This window comes from Mastigoproctus giganteus, chromosome 1 (assembly GCF_048544385.1).
Source record: "Mastigoproctus giganteus isolate SK-2022 chromosome 1, ASM4854438v1, whole genome shotgun sequence".
In the NCBI taxonomy this organism is placed as follows: domain Eukaryota; kingdom Metazoa; phylum Arthropoda; class Arachnida; order Uropygi; family Thelyphonidae; genus Mastigoproctus; species Mastigoproctus giganteus.
The window spans coordinates 1,713,177-1,730,549 of record NC_143575.1 but is presented as its reverse complement, the minus strand read 5'-3'; the positions used below and the strand labels follow the sequence as shown (position 1 = coordinate 1,730,549).

The 17,373-nt window shown below is 35.8% G+C and overlaps 1 protein-coding gene across 3 annotated transcripts in view; it reads left to right on the top strand.

Moving 5' to 3' along the window:
* cactin (cactin, spliceosome C complex subunit) overlaps positions 1-17,373 on the top strand; it is a 213,488-nt gene that overhangs the window by 130,475 nt on the left and 65,640 nt on the right. For all 3 annotated transcript variants that reach the window (XM_090378432.1, XM_090378436.1, XM_090378428.1), the window contains 2 exons: positions 2,630-2,780; positions 11,383-11,532. In XM_090378432.1, coding sequence (XP_090234558.1) covers positions 2,630-2,780; positions 11,383-11,532 — 301 coding nt within the window. The remainder of the gene's footprint in view (positions 1-2,629; positions 2,781-11,382; positions 11,533-17,373) is intronic.

Sequence of the window (17,373 nt, the reverse complement as noted above, 5' to 3'; positions counted from 1 at the left end):
CAGCATTCTCTTCTTTCACTATCGCTGCCTGCAAGTCACTTTAAAAAAAATTCCTTCTCTTCTTCCTCTATTAACTCCTCCATGTCTTTGGCATCAACCTCCAACTGAAGTAGCTCTGCAACCTTTACGATCTTATCTGTAACCTCTTCATATGATTTGTCTTTTTCAAATCCTTCAAAGCCTTTTATGTTCCATGGGCATGTTTTCTTCCATACGCCACTTAAACAACTTTTAGTAATTTCCATCCAGGCCTTATTAATGTTTAAGATAGCATGGTAAATAATCTAAGATTTCCAAAAGTCTCTTAACGTAAAATTTTTTCTCATCGTCTACTGCAGACAATGCCTGAGCAAACGTTCTGCATAAATTGTATACTTTTAAATTTGAAATAACACCCGGATCCATAGGTTGAATGAGTGAAGTCGTGTTTGGCGATAGAAATATGATTCTCACGTTCGAATTGAAATCATCTAGATGCGTAGGATGTCCAGGAGCATTATCTAATAGAAGCAAAATCTTGAAAGGAATATCTTTGTCTTTACAATATTTTTCAAACTTGTGTATGAAGCAGCATTTAAACCAATCCTCAAAGGGAGATATTGTTATCCATGCTCTCTGGTTCAATCAGAAAGGCAAGGCATGGGTAGGGTGGCTTTATTGATGTCCTTAAATGCACGAGGATTTCCAGAATGGTACACCAGCAGTGGTTTTAATCTGTAATCTCCTGCTGCATTAGCCCCAAGCAAGAGCATGGCCCTATCTTTTGATGCCTTGAAACCCGTCATTCTATTTTCCTCTTTAGCAATGTATGTTCGGTCTGGCATTTTTTCCAGTACAGAACAGTCTCGTCAACGTTAAAAATTTGCTGCATTGAATAGCTTCCTTCAATAATAATTTTTTCAAACACATCACAAAATTTCTTTGCAGCTGCGGAATCGGCACTGGCGACTTCACAGCATACTTTAACATTGTGGAAACTTAATGCTTGAACCTATTAAACCACTCGTTGCTTGCTATGAACTTGGGTTGGGGTACTTATCCTTAATAGCTTTATAAATACCTGTTGCTTTTGCTTGAATGGTCATTAGACTCAGGGGCACTCGCTTCTGAATCTAATTTTCCATCCTTATTATTAACAGGTGTTCCATCTTCGATATAGCACCTGAATGCTGTTTTGTAATCATTGTTGATCTTAATTGCATTTTTCCTTTGACATGTTCTTTTATACGCACACTGTCCTTTAAAATAGTATTCACTGTTGAAGCGCAAGACCTAATTCCCTTGCAATACATGACAAACTTTGTCCTGTTTCATAAAAAAGTAAAGTGCAGCCATTATCAACCCACTGCAGGGTGGAAGCCTCCTCAACAATTCATGCTGAGGGAGATGGACCATAATCTGCCACGCTGGTCCAGTGCGGGTTGGCAGATTGACCGTATTCAGCAGGCAGGGGCTTGAACCCCGGTCTACTACTCAAAGAGCGTGTGCTACTGCACTCCCGCTCCTGCCCACTCGGCTAAAAGTATACAATTTATGCAGAACGTTTGCTCAGGCATTGTCTGCAGTAGACGATGAGAAAAAATTTTACGTTAAGAGACTTTTGGAAATCTTAGATTATTTACCATGCTATCTTAAACATTAATAAGGCCTGGATGGAAATTACTAAAAGTTGTTTAAGTGGCGTATGGAAGAAAACATGCCCATGGAACATAAAAGGCTTTGAAGGATTTGTTTCATACTTAATCATTTTCATTTCTAAATCAATTTTGTTTAATTTCCTGGCACTACCACCACTTGCACTTTCAGTTGGTCCCTTTCCCTTCTCACTATTGTAATACGTAAATAGGAATGAAGAAAAATTTCTGAAAATTTGTTTTTTATATGATTGAAGATTTCAGTGAAGGGAAATACATTTCACCATAATAGCATGAAAACCCACACAACTGCAGTTATTGGTATTATCGCAAATGCAATAAGGTTGAATTTACTACCCGTTTATAATTAGATGCACTAACAGAAAAGCCCAATAAACCGGAAAGTGCAAATTGTTCTTGTTTTGTGATCATGACCCCCCAGAAATGTGCTTTAGAAAAATATCACAACGGCATTCAAAATTGATTCTTATAATGAGAACATATGATAACGATGAAAGGGTAGTGCAATTTCCATTAGAAATATGAACTTTTAGAGAGATAATAGCTTAGTAATATAGCGAAATTTTCAACTTCCAAGGACTTGGAATGATTTACAAAAAAAAAAAAAAAAAAACCAACCACAATGTGTTGTTGGATTCACATTATGATATTTTCACGATACCTCCATTTATTCCTACAGGATGCAAAATATGTTTCAACGATTTTTTTAAATTTGCTATGGCTAGCAAAAACTTTTGTAATGTTGAATTTCCGTAAATTGGAGAGTTCCCGTAACTTGATTTGAACTCATTTTGGAAATATTTTCATTGGAAACAAAAAATGTTTCGGTAAAGATTTTTATAATAGCTTTTCATGTATCACTAAAAATTGAAAGCCTAACATAGACTCTGGGTGTGAGTTAATTTTTAACTGTATTTTTGAATTATAAAACAGGAAAAGGCAGATTATTAAATGATGCACTGATTGTTTTATAGGGACTGACAATACAAGACCTCGAAGATTTGCAGGAAGATATTAAAGTATATATGGAACTTGAGAATGGCAAAAATCTTGATTATTGGAGAGACCTTCAGACAATTGTTGAAGATGAACTTCATAAATTAAGACGAGCAGACTTTACAGGAGGTAATTTTCTTACATTAGAAAAATGAAGAATAGATATTTACTTTACTAAAGAAAGAATTTTTCTAAAGGCTAAGAATACAAGAGCCCTTAGTGGAGAATTCTCTTTAAGGTAAAGGCATTCATTTTGATTTTAGGACAGGGGACTGGAATGGTTTAAAATATGCTTTCTCCTTATACTTTCTGCCCAGTTGATAGAGATCAACTGGGCAGAAAGCATAAGAAGGATGAATATAGGAAAATTATAGCACATTATTAATCCAGCAATAGCTTTGACGGCAAATTCACAACGCTGAAAAAAGAAAAATTGAATTTTATATTGCCATCAAAGTGATGTAAATGTGAATTTTAATATTCCTTTAGTATAGTTTGATTTTCAATCAGAATCCCTAATTTTGACCAATATTATATACATTAATTTGGTCATCTTTATCTAGTACTAAGGCTACTGTCAGCCTTCTTGAGGATTTTTCTCCTCTGTGTAGCTCCCAATTATCTGTAAATATTTAAGTTCCTCAACAAGACTAAATTGGATAGTTCGCCTATTGCTGGTCTTATTATTATAGTTGACTTGTCTGTAAGTGATACTATTGCAGACAAAGGATTCTGACATTGTCATCAGAAAAAGTTGCTAAAAAAGCTGAGAGTGTTATTAAAAATATGCCAAAAAAATACAATATCTGTTTATAATAACATTGCTGTTGAGGTCACTATTGGTGCAAATAAGAATGTTGGGTGCTTAGATAACTTTAACTTTCTAAATGTTAGAATGCACGTGTAAAAAATCACAATTAAGTGAATTCCATACAAACGAAAGTAATTGCATCATGGGAAAAAAAATTCTTGTTTGATAAAGAAGAAATCGTCATCAGTAATTTAATAAATGGTAAAGAAAAGTGCAGTGTCTGCACCTGACAAGCTGTAAAATGTAAAAGACTGAATCCACTTTCACTATCTGTTTCATGGTCAGGTTCTCAACCACGTTTGCAATCATTCTTCTTTATGGACAGGTTTAAAACTCCAACTGCAGGCAAAGTATTTCCTGCAGTTGCTACTGTGCAGGTTATTAGCCCGTCTCTGAAAGACCAGCCTACCTGGAACTGAGTTGACTAAACCCAATGTTGTTATACTTAGGCTTTGAGATAAGCACCTTTAACACCAGTGCTGATGTCAGAGCAGAAGTTACTAAAACCTTAAAAATCAAATCTTAGAGAAGTTTAGATCAAATATATTAAAATGATAAAAAACAGAGGATGCTTATTGAGACAGCCTCTAAAGGAGAGGTAAATAAAATATTTACACTATCATATTTTACTGAACTAGATTTAAAATCTTAATCTCCTAGGGTCCCAAACCTTATTCTTGTTTATGATATCTAAAAATCTCAGCAAAAGCAATATCACTGAAGACTTGTACTATAAAAATTTTGGAGATTATAATATTTCTTATGATCAGTTTGTTAAGGAACTCATCTTAGATTTAGTACTCCCTCCAGATCCAGTCAATCTGTAAATTGGATTCTGGATGTGAGTCCCAAATTATATAAGATCCCTTGGATAGACTTAACGTTGGGTGGACCACCCACAAACGTAAGCCTTTTATAGTGGTAACTTGTTATTCATGTCCCAGTTATGGACACATAACATCTTGTTCTCAGGACAGTCCTTCTTGTGGATATCATGCCCATACTTCTTTACAGTGAAAATCCAAACAAAGAACAATCACATTGCAATGCAGATTGTAAGAGGAAAAAGAAAGATTTCGACATTCTGTGCATGACATGTCCAGTACAAAACATTTAATATTATTAGTATTAGTAGTGGCCATATGGTGCAAGGAAGCCTAAGGCTTATGCTGCACCAGCCAAATAAAATAAAATAATAAAATTAATAAATTATAAAAGAAAAGTAAATAGGCAACCTATGTGTTTCCCTCTTCCCGTAGATAATCCAGCTGACCTTTGAATTTTCCCAAACTGTCAGCATCTACCACCTATGTAGGTAGCTTATTCCAGTAATTTAACTCTCTGGCTAAAATAAAACTTCCTTTAATCCACTCTAAACATCCCCCCCCCCATAACTTGAATTTATGGCCCCTAGTTCTAGAATCATTTATAACTATGAAAATTTCATCCTCATTCATTTTACTTTTGCCTCTCAGAGCTTTAAACACCTCAATCAAGTCTTCTGTAAGGTGCCTAGTTTCCACCTGTGCAACAGACATATTTGAAGTCTTTTCCCATATGGATGCCCTTTCGAGTGGAGTTGGACTGAAGTCAGTAGTGAAAGAAAGGGACTTGGGAGTTAGCAGTTTTAACATATAAATGCATTAGAAAACATAAAAAACAGAACCTTTTGTGGATAGTGCACCCAGTAATAGAAATCTAATTTTAACACAAATAATGCTCTTTTTCTCCCATTGAATGTCTTCGGATCAATGCATAGAGAGCTAGAATGGTTGTTGATAATCTTAGACAAATTACTATTGAGAAATCAATAAACATAATAATACTGGAGCCTTACCCTTCTTGGCAGAGTAACAGGGTATTTCATCTTAAAGCATGTTATAAAGTTTGAACGTCCTCACTCTAGAACTGCTATTATAGTTATTAATGATGGATTGGAAGTTTCCATTATTTATGGTTTGTGTTCTCAATTTGTTACTTGCATTTTAGTCTGGTTCCTTTGGTAGCACGTGCTTTTTTTCTGTTTATTGTTTTTCATGTGATGAAATAAAAACTTCTAACCTTTTTGGATAATTGTATTTGTCTACTTCATTCTGCAAGTGTTTTAATTTGTGCAGACTTCAATACCAAATTGTCATCTTGGCATAGCATTACAACAGACCCTTGTGGTCATTTAGTTAGTGAATTTATCTTGCAGCACCAATTAATAGTTTTAAATCAACCTGGTTTTCTATTTATCTATTCCTGTACTATTGATTGTTCTCATCAATGGTTTTTTGTTTATCAGTGGTCTATATGTGTAAATTGGATCTTATCTGATCACAGAGCCCTAGTTTTCCATATTTCAGCTCCTGGTTCAAATAGAGCTTATTCACCCCATACCTTTTCTGGATTCTGATTGCACTCAGTGAAATGGAATCAGTTTCTTGATGTTCTAAACATTGAACTTTCAAGTTTTGAAACATCTTACCAGAATCTATCTCCATTGCACTGTATTCTTCATGTTCAAATTTATTTGAACATGAAGAATAAATCTCAGTAGATTTAGAGACTCTTATAGCTGCCTCTAAATATACTGAGAAAAAGTGTTTGTCAATCCATGGTGGTTGGCAGAGATCTCCACTGCTTGCAAGGTGTTCCATGACCATGAGCCTTTCAGCACTCTCATTGCTGTTGGTCTAATACTAATTTTGCCCAGCTTAGGGAGCATTTCTTACCTCTAAAAAATGGTATGGCAAGATCACTTATTCTTAGAAAAAGTGAGACTTGGAGGAATTTCATATTTGATACTGGCAACAGAGACTCCTGGGATAAGATCACCAGTGATAAGCTTTATTCTCCCACTGTTTCCACTTAATTCCATTGAAATTAACCACTAGATTTCTACAATGAAACAATTTTAGGTTCTTTATTCCTTTCTGATGATACCTACTCTTATCTTCCCATTCACCAAGGGATTAGGAATTCTAATGTTGAATATTATACCCCTCTTATGGTTCCTCCATTTTCTCCCAATGAACTCAGTGTGGCATTTTGATAAAATGCAGCTAAAGCACTGCCTGGTGATGCTCCAGTCGAGAATGAATTCATAGTCAAGCTACATTCTAATTTTCCAAATGTCTTATTTTGCTTGTTTAACAAATGTGTGCAACTTGCTCAATTACTCACACTGTGAAAATTTGCTTTCTTAAAAATACTTCTGAAATCAGGCAAGCCAACAAATCAGTCCAGGTCGTACAGGCTTCGGGCCTTATTGTCTAACTTGGAAAAAGTGCTTGAGAGAGAGACATTTCTTTCCATATAAATAATCTGCTTTTGAAAAAGCAATTTTTTGCATCCAACTTATGGATTTTGTCTATGTTTAGGTATGTAGGATACTTTAGTTAAACTTCTTGATTTGGTTCAGCAATCTTCAGAAATCTGTGTTCTTGGTGTTTTTATCAACTACAAAAGCACCTTTGAACTCACTTTGGTGGGATAGCACCTTCAAAAGTTTTTGTATCTTAGATTGTCCACTTTATTTATTTAAATTGGTTAAAAATTACTTTAAAAAATAGATACATTACTGTAGCTTCAAATTTCCATTCCATTACCAGTCAGGTTTTCCATGGTTGCTCATAGGGCTACATTTTAGGACCTTTATTTTGGAACTTGGTGGTTGTTGAAATTTCCTGATTATTCTTCTACTGCTTAAGCAGATAACCTTGTTATTGTTTTCCAGAAGATTGAGATCATAACACCTAAGCAGTGGTTTTCAACCGGGATGCCGCAACAGCATTCCAGGGGTGCCATGTAATTTGCATTTAAGTTACATACTTCTTTTTTTTTTTTCCCCCCCGAAATTTATATATTTATTTCATTATAAAAAGGTGTATGGTATCCATTGTACTGTGTCTTTTTAATTTTGTAGCGATTTATAATTGATGTTTATTTAGTACCTCTGTATAAAGAATAAAATTATTATATAACTACAGTAAACCCCCACTATTCGCGGTATCTGTTTTTGCGTATTCGCGGTCGCTGATTTAATATAAAATGAAACCTAAAAAAATGTGAATTTTAAAGCACTGTGAACATTTTCCGCCATGAAAAAACATGGGTGTGGCTAAAATTATCTTTCCCGGTCAAAACAGCGCTCAGTGGGTGGGGGAGAGGGGTGACAAAATCGCGAGCGTGGATGTTTCTCGCTAATCCTTGTTCGGTATGTGTTATGCGCTTGCCATGGAAGATTTCGTCATTTGCTTTTAATATATATGTTTATAAATTGAATAAATTTATCAGTTTATAAATTGATATGCTTACAAAAGTGATAAATCTACCATTTTGCAGTGTAAAACAGACTTTTTTTGAGTGTGTTAACGGAAGAAAGTGACTTTATTGTGGACAAGTTCTTTCTAACCCATACAAAAATATGGCTACGAATAACAAGGGAAATGTGAAAAGATCAAAGAAGGTGATGACATTAGCAAATAAAATTGAATTATTGGACAAAATTTCTAATGGTGAAAGTGTCCTCAGTGGCAAAACATTATAAAATCAATGAGTTAACGGTACGATCAATCAAAAAATCGGGGAAAAAAATCTGCCGTAGTGTCCGTGAAAACGTGCTAATTGCTTCAAAAATTTGCTCTGTAACTTGTGATGTTAAATTAGAAAAAATGGAAAAGGCTTTAAATCTGTGGATAGAAGACCGAACTCAATAAAATTCCGTTAAGTTCACTCATCATTCGTGAAAAGGCAAAACTCCTTTATCAACACTTTAGAAACTGGTGATAGCACTGGCAGGATAAGTTTTTTAGCTAGCAAAGGTGCTGGTTTGAAAGATTTGTTTGAAATTTCTAATAAATCTTACATTTAATATTAAATTGTTTCTTATTTTAATTTCGATGCCATATGTTTGCATTTCACTATGTATTGTCTATGTACATAGTCATATTATGAAGGTACATATAATAAATAAATAGACAAAATTTTAGACTAGTTTTTCTTATATATTTCATTCTTTGGAACGGAACCCCTTTATTACTAAGGGAGCCATAACTCAGTATTCGCGTTTTCGGTATTCGCGGCATTTTTCAGGAATGTTACTGTATATATATAATTTGTATTATGAATTGTAATTTTGTTTATAATTATATTATTATAATAACTATCACATAACATTTTTTTTAATATGTTATTTAAGTAACATAAAATGCAACAAGGCATTATATCTTTAAGAGTATAATAATCTATATAATATTGATGTAAACACACCATAGACAACTCTTAAACAAAAACCTACGTTAGTAGTCTGAAGGCATCTCATTGTGCTCTTCCTTCACAATGAGTTTCCATGTATTCACTACCTCGAATATGTAATGCTTCACTAAAAGAGTAGAGTACTGTTACTTATTCCCAGTGGGCACCACCACCCAGATGGCACTGTTTCAAGGCTTGTTGGCCTTTCATTGGTGGGTGGGAACTCGTGAAGCAAGAGCACAATATGAGATACAGATAAAATGATGCCTTCAGACTACTAACGTAGTTTTTTTTTTTTTAAGCGTTGTCTATGGTGTGTTGACACCAATATTACACACACACACCCCCGAGAGAATCGGATTATTAAAAGGTCGGAAACCACTGTGTTAAGTATTTCTTTTGGCCCAGAGTGCTGTGAACCGAGAATGTTTGGAAACCTCTGACCTAAGGTGTTATGATCTGCATTGGATCTGCAACACCTAAGCACCACTTAGGTTTTGCAGATCCAATTCTTTAATGAATTTTTTTTCAATGGGAGCTTGTAATTTCAAATTCTAAAACTGAGATTATTTTGTTGAAAGGTCATTTCCCAACACTCACCTTCCTCTTGTCAAAATCAGTGGAACTACAATTCTTCTTATGCACAATCAAATATTTAGGCATAGTTATCAGCAATAATTTTACATTCTTACCTCATTTGACACTTTTGGTTGATTAGGTCAAAAAGTTCTCATCACAGGTCATTAGTATAACTTGGCTTGACTGACTGAGGTCTCAAACATCAGACTCTTGAGATTCTGTAGAAGGCTGTTGTTGTGCTTATTATGATGTATGGTTCCGCAATTTGTTTCTTTGGGCCAAGCTCCTCATTCTGCAGAAAAAGTTAGGTTCATCCAGAGAAGTTTGCATTTTGTCTTATTAAGAGCTTGTTGAATTCTGTCAGCTTCAGCCCTTAAGGTCTTTACCAGCCTTATGCCTATCGATCTCCAGTTAATTTATTGAGGAGTGTTATTTTATTGGAAAAAACATTACTAGTGAATTTGATAGTATTGTTGTTAATACCAATGCTTCCTCCTAAAGATAAAAAACAGTGTTGTCTCATTCTCCTCTTGGTCAGGTAACAGAACTGTTGGTTACTTTCTGATCAAAGTCTTTCTACTAAACATTTTATTCCTGATGTTCTGTTTGTTAATAAAGTCTTAAAATGGGTTGTTCCTAGTGTGTTTATTTATTTATTTATTTTTTTTTTAACAGGCTATGGCTCTTTCAGTGCAAAGTTAATTTCTTTCAAACCTTCTCTTTCTCAGCTCTGCTTTTGTGGCATTGTTGAGGACTGGGTACTTTTTTTTTTTTTTTTTTTTTTCCCCGCCTAATGTCCAATTTATAACAATTATACAGAACTTTTGATGTAATTGGTATTGATTGGTCTTGATGTTACTGATATAAACACTATTTTTTTCCTCAGATAGTCTCTTTCAGGCTTTTCAGGCCTACAATGTTTTTCAAAAATGTAAATCTTTATTACCTGTTAGTGTCAACCGACAATCTTAATTGTAAATAATATAAAATTTTGACATTGTCATGCTATAAAGATTATGTAAAACAAATTTGTTTTATCATGTTCTTTCATATTTTCAGTAATGCTTGTTTATATTAAATGAAAGTAAATTTTCTTCGTACCAACTGTAGTATTTATGGCTTTAGTCTTCTTTATTAATAGTGTGTTCTGCTGATGGGCTAATTTTGCTCATCAATATTGTAGTAATATTACCTTTGATGATGTAAGCTTTTAACAATGTCCAATTTATTGTTAATTTAATAACTGTATTGAATGCCTTTGTGTTTGTCTGTGCAGATTAATAGTTTGCAGATTTATCAACTTGATAAATTGTTAATTCTATAGTTTAAGTGATATATACTTAAATGTTACGCGTTTTGAATAATGAATTGTACATATCTGTTGTTTCAGCTCATTATCATGCCAGACAAGTGTTCTGGTTTTGTCTATTTCTATTTGCATTCTTAACCAAAGACTTCTCATGCTTAACAACCCTCCCCCTCTCCCCCCATAAATTCATCATTGATTATACTTACTACAGGTTTCTATGTTCCCTGATCATTTATAATCATCCCATGCATTTTTCTTCTCTGTCACTGGTCTTGTCACTTTATCTGACATCCAGTTATGTCTACCCCTTGAACAATATTTCTTAGTTGTATAAAAAACTTAGTAGCCCCCATAATAACTTCCCTGACATTTCCTGTGTATCATTTGCATTTGTTACCAACATTAGTTGGTTCCACTGAAAAGAATTTAAAAAATGTTGACGACCACTATAATCACTTTTGTGAAAGCAAAATCCTTTTACCTTTGACAGTAGTTATATCTTTAAATAAATTCATCAACATACTGCAATCGCTCTCACCTAGTGATTCCTTTACCCGAAGATTCTTAATGCGTGATGAGTCATTAATACTTGCTTTGCATGTGTGTGTGTGTGTGTGTGTGTGTGTGTGTGTGTGAGAGAGAGAGAGAGAGAGAGAGAGAGAGAGAGAGAGAGAGAGAGAGAGAGAGAGAGAGAGAGAGAGAGAGAGAGAGAGAGAGAATGGTGCATTTGAGAAATCATTTTATTTTTAGTTATTGTGAAATTTTTTCTAATTTTTCTATTTCTTTTATAGATCGAATAGGAGATCATAGGGAAGGCATAAATTCTGCTGTTACTTCAGATGTAGTTTCTGTATTTAAAGGAAAGACTCCAAGCCAACTTCAAGCTTTGTATAGTCAGATTGATTCTAAAATTAACAGCGGACAAGAAGGAGTGGATATTGGTAAGACATCGTTCCTTTTAACTAGTTGTTTGATCCTCTTTCTTATCTGGTACTTAAAATGAACAACACTTGAATTTTGTTGCAGTGGGCAAAATTTTATTAAGCAAGATTCTTTTTATATTACTTTGAGAAAAATTATATTAAAACATAAAATTTAGTTGGAAATTGTGATTATATCTTTGTCATAAAACAGATTAATATACAGGTATATTTTAAACCTATGTTAATATTTTATAAAAATACAAATTTGAATTCATGTAATTAATCTTTCATGTATGTATGTATGTATGTATGTATGTATGTATGTATGTCTGTATATGTTCATATTGGGAGATTGCTCAGTATTTTTCACATATTGATAGATCAGTGATAGGCCCTCATCCATAAATATTTTTATGTAGGGCTAATAAGATTTAGTGTTAATTTTTCTCAGAATTGATGACTAAAATTTCATTTTTATTTTTATCAGCCCTTAACTAGAATAAATTTTTTTTGTAAATTTGCAATATCTTATTTAGGCAGGTTATAAAAAATTTGAGGCAAAAATTGGTTAAATCATGCTAACATACCTGCTAATTATTTTTACTGCTTTTGACTCCTCCATCTCACTGTTTCTTATTTGTAAAATGCAATTAGAACAACTTTACAGAATACAATACAAGTAGTACAGCTTCGCAGTTAAATTTGGAATTTCTTAAAAATTTATGAATTTTTGCCTATTTTTTTAACACATTCCCATCAGGTGTGCTAGTCTGTTGCATAAAACGTGCAATGTATATGTGTTTTAGCTGTTACTGTTTTTTTTTTTTTTTTTTTTTGTGTGTAAATGTAATTTTTTTTCTTCACAAACATGAAAAGTATTAGAACCTATAGTACTTAGAACCATACATGGGTTGAATGTCGAGACCAAAAAAGATACTTTTTTGATCTTCTCAACAAATTGACATTAGATGTAAATTTCTGTAGGAATACATGCGAAGGGAGATTGTTCCAGAAAATGGTAGTTGAAGTAATAAATGAAAAAGAAAAGTTGGTTCTGTCAGTTTGAAGCTAGACAGTAACAGTATGCTGACTGGTTGTGACACATGATTGGACTGGTTGGGAAGAAAGAGAAATTATAGAAGCCAATTCAGAAGAACTGCCCATGGAAGTATCTATAGAAAAGTAATGCAGCAGAGACAGAACATCTATGAGACAGAGAGTGGAGAGACTTTGTTAGAGATTGGTCATTAATTCACCTAACTGCCCTCTTTTGGATAGTCTAGAAGATTGAGAGAAGTTTTGGGGACATTGCCCCACTTGTGCGAACAATATTCCATGGTAGGATGAATTTGAGATTTGTACAAAGTGAATAGCTGTTTAGAAGAAAAGTAATGCCAAGAGTGAGAGAGAACTCAATTTTTTAGGCTGCAGAGGATACAGTATTTGTGATGTGCTTATGCCAAGAGAGATTAGGAGTGAGGGTAATCCCTAATAGAGATTTGATTTTGTCTAGAAATCTGAGTGTTGTTGAAGATCAGCATAGGAGCAAAAGGATCCCGGAGCAATATGGCCTTTGCTAATGCTCCTAAAAACCAAATAACAACATATGTAAACTCTAGAAGGAGGGAGATGAATCAGATTGGTCCGCTGGATATTGATGGTTCAGGTGTTGATGATCCTGCTCGGATGGCTAACGGACTAAATGAGTATTTTGCATCTACACTCATGAGGAGTTGTTCAGGGAGGGGAATGCCAGAGGTAAATTAGACTCTGGCAGTGAGCTGGATGATTTTGTAATGGCTGAGAGGGGAGTGGAGGAGAAATTGTTGAAGATGGGCATAGGAAAGGCATCCGGGGTGGATGGGATCTGTCCAGTTGTATTGGAGGAGGCAGCAGGGTAAGTGGGCGGACTCTTGGCCGTAGTCGTGGGAGCTTCTTTGGACTCGGGGGAGGTGCCCATGGACTGGAGATGTTCAAGTGTGACCCCGATTCGCAGGGGAGGATCAAAGGGCAACACAAGTAGTTATAGACCTTTTGGTTAAGCTTTTGTTCCAGGAGGGTTGATGGAGGCACTGGTTGGGGAGGCACTGCGGGATCATCTAGACGGGACTTCAGTTGTAGCTCGGGCAGAGCGTGGTTTTGTTGAGGGAGAGTCTTGCCTGACCAATTTGATTGGATACTGTGATGTGGTCACAGGGATGGATGCAGGGAGTAATTTGATATCGTATGTTTGGACCTTGGAGATGCTGTTGATGCTGTTGCACATGGGGGACTGCTGAGCAGGTTGGAGCAGTGTGGCATTGGAGGCAGGTTGCTGCTGTGGATGGGGGTGGCTGATGGGGGGGGGAGACAGAGAGTGGTGGTCGGTGGACACTGCTCATCGTGGACTGGTGTTGTTAGTGGAGTCCCTCAGGTTTGGTGTTGGGTCAGGTCCATTATTGTTTTCTGTATTTATGAATGGTTTTGATGATGGTGTGTCGGGCTTAATGTCCGAGTTTGCAGATGGTGCAGGGGTTGGCAGGGTTGTTAGGGACACTACTGATGCTGTGCTGCTGCAACAGGATCTGGAAGGGTTGAGCAGATGACTGAGAGGTGGCAGATGTTTAACATTGACAAATGAATTTAAGTGCTACATATGGGAGGCGGCAACCCCAGAGCGGCGTATCGGCTCTGTGTTACTGCACTGACAGTGGTGGAGAATGAGGGGGACCTGGGGGTGGTTGTGCAGGTTGATGTGGGGTTCTCTGAGCGGTGCAGATGGGCTGCGGGAGTAGCTCAATGGTGTCTTGTTGGTGATATGCAGGAGTTTTTCTGGCGGTGATGGGGAGGTGGTTGTTCCCTTGTGTAGGGCGGTGGTCGGGTCACACCTTGAGTGCTGTATTCAGGTCTGGAGGCCTCATTTCGGGGAGGATGTGGAGCTGCTGGAGCGGGTGCAGAGGGGGGGGGAGCAGGATTGGTGAATGGAGCGGGGGGGTTGCTCTTGCGAAGAAAGGCTTGGGTTTTGCAAATTGCAGTGTCTGGAGGCTGGTCACCGGTGGGGTGACCTGATGGAGGTGTGTGGGGCCTTGAGTGGTTTGGGAGTGCTCAATGCTGATGGGATTCTTCCTCTTGCTCAGAATGGTCACCTGGGAGGGCATGGGTTCGGGTTGGGGAGGGACAGATGTGGGATGGATGTGCGGAGGTTTGCCTTTGGCCGGCGGGTGGTTGGTTTGTGGAACGGACTTCCATCCCTTGTTGTATAAGTTGATGGCCCGAATGGGTTTAAGGTTCAGCTGGACAGGTGTTTTGAATGAGCGGAGGGGTGAAGTGGAGGTTGTTTTTTTTTTTTTTTTTTTTTGGCTGATGCTGCATAAGCTTGCTTTCTTGCATCATATGCTTCTACTAATGCTAGTTTAAATGCTAGTTTTTGGATCCATTTTGCAAAATATAATGCAGGATGAGTTTTAGAATGATTGAAATTAACTAATTTGTCTTTACAGGGTGAGCTTTAGAAGGATTTAAATTAACTAATTTATCTTTACATGACTGGAGAATTACCTGGAGATCAGTATTTAAGGAGTTGGTAGTGGATATTTGAGAAATTGATTTGTGCAGGGGAAGGTTTCTCAAACTGGAATGTAGAATAAAATATGGTATCATCAGGAAAACTATGGGTGGGATTTCCAGTCATTGTAAATGTATTAATATACAAGAGGAAAAGATTGGGAGAAAGAGCTGAACTTTGGGGAATGCCAGCATTGGTGGAGAAGTTAAAGATAGAGAGAGAGAGAGAAATCTACAATTGTGAGCAGTCAGAGAGAAAACTGGATACCTGATTAAAAACAAAACACTCAGCAAACCTTAAGTTGGAAATTAGAAGATCATTATCCAAACACAATCAAAAGTCTTTGAAATGTCAAGAGCAACTGCTTGAGTTTCACCAAGCTTTTCTATTGAATTTATCCATAGATGGGTAACACAAGCCATTATATCACCAATGGATCAACATAATCCATACTGGTGATCATTGATTGGATGGAAGGTTTCTTGATAGTTTAGGAGTTGGCAGTTAATGGATTTCTCCATTACTTTAGAAAGTGTAGAAGTACATGCAATGAACCATAACTGGATGGGAGGGATTTGTTGCCCTTTTTTAGAAATTGGCCAGATATGAACAAATTTTCAAGACGAAGGTGTAAAATGGTGATAGAGAACGACAGGAGTAAGCTCAGAAGCACAGGTTTTGACAAAAAGTGGAGAAATACCATCAGGACCTGGCTCTTTCTTGGTATCAAGACTGTTCAATATTCTTCTGATACCATTTTCACTGAAGACCACACAAGACATTGAATTTGGTGTATGTACTAGGAATGGTAGGAGGTGGTTTTCCAAGATCATCAATACAAGAGTTGGAAGAAAATTAAGCTGCTAGTAGGTCAGCTTTGTCTTTAGCTGAGATGACAATAGAACTATTGGGCTTTGACAGAGGTAGGAATAGTGATGGGCAAAAGTTACAAAAAATAGTTTTGGTAAGAGACCAGAATGCTCGACTACCATTTCAACAAGAAGCAAATTTTCTACTCTTAGCCTGTTCAAAAATCTAGTTTAGACTGATTAATAACTGTTTTGCAATTTAGTGTAGGCAGAAAAATGAAGCTGAAGATTTGGATGCAAGCAATTGTGATATGCAACATTGTTACCTTGAGAGCTGTAGCACATTTATTGGAAAACCAAGGTTTAGATAAAGGATGAGATTTTAAGGTGGAGTGTGAAATAAAGGATTTCATTCCTACAAGAATAATGCCACTGACACAATCTGAGCAAACATTCACAGCAGATTTAAAACAGTAATTCAACCAACAAAAAGAATAAAATCTTGCAGATTGTTCAACTTTGCATTCTAGTAATTCAAACAAAAAGAGGTTGAAAATGGCAACAAGAGAAAAGCTTCATTAGAGAAGAGACTGTCACCAAGTTGTGAATCGAGGTGCCGAGAGCAATGGCCCATAAATTTATTTTGCTCGTGACTCCCTTTATTAAATATAAAATTTACACGGCCCCTCAATGTAAACCTCGAGGGAGGATGACCAGATTTTTAGAGAAGAAAAATGGCATTTTATAAATTATGTAGTAGAAAATTTTATTTGAATACTGAGAAAGGAATAAAATAATTGTTTCCTTTTTAATTTGCACATTAAAATAATTGTTTAATATTGTAATTGAATACAGCGAAAACAACAGATCAAATTTTTATTCTTCAATTAAGATTACAAAACATTTAAAAATGAACAATTACAAAACAAAACAATTAATGAGAAGGATGAGCCTGGATAACCGATAATATTTGGATGCAATATTTGGAATTGCTGATCTCATGACATCTTCTGGATCAAGTCTGGAATGCTGTTTTGTTTTTATAGTGTTAATTTTGAGAAACAAACCTCACATCAATATATAGACCCGAAAGGTAGCATTGCTTGTATCGCCATTTTCAATAATTCTGGATAGTCATTTTGAAGAGAAAGCCAAAATTTTTCTCAAGTAGTCTTGAAACAAGCACATAATGCTTCATCAGACAACAGGTCAATAAGACCTTCCTTTTGCTCAATAGTAATTTTGGGAAATGAAGAAATTTCAAAAGCAAATGGGATGATTGAAAAGCAATCCAATACAACTTTTTTTTCTGGAGATACATTAAATCGTTTAGAAAAATTTTTAATTTGCATTTTTAGGTGTGTGGCAGTGATATCCCTAAATTGTAAAATGTCAGTAGTAGTAGTAGTAGTGACATGTGATGCAAGAAAGCATGTGTATGAGCTTATGCAGCATCAGCCAAAAAAAAAAAAAAAAATTCACACCATTCCCTCCAAATGCCTGTCC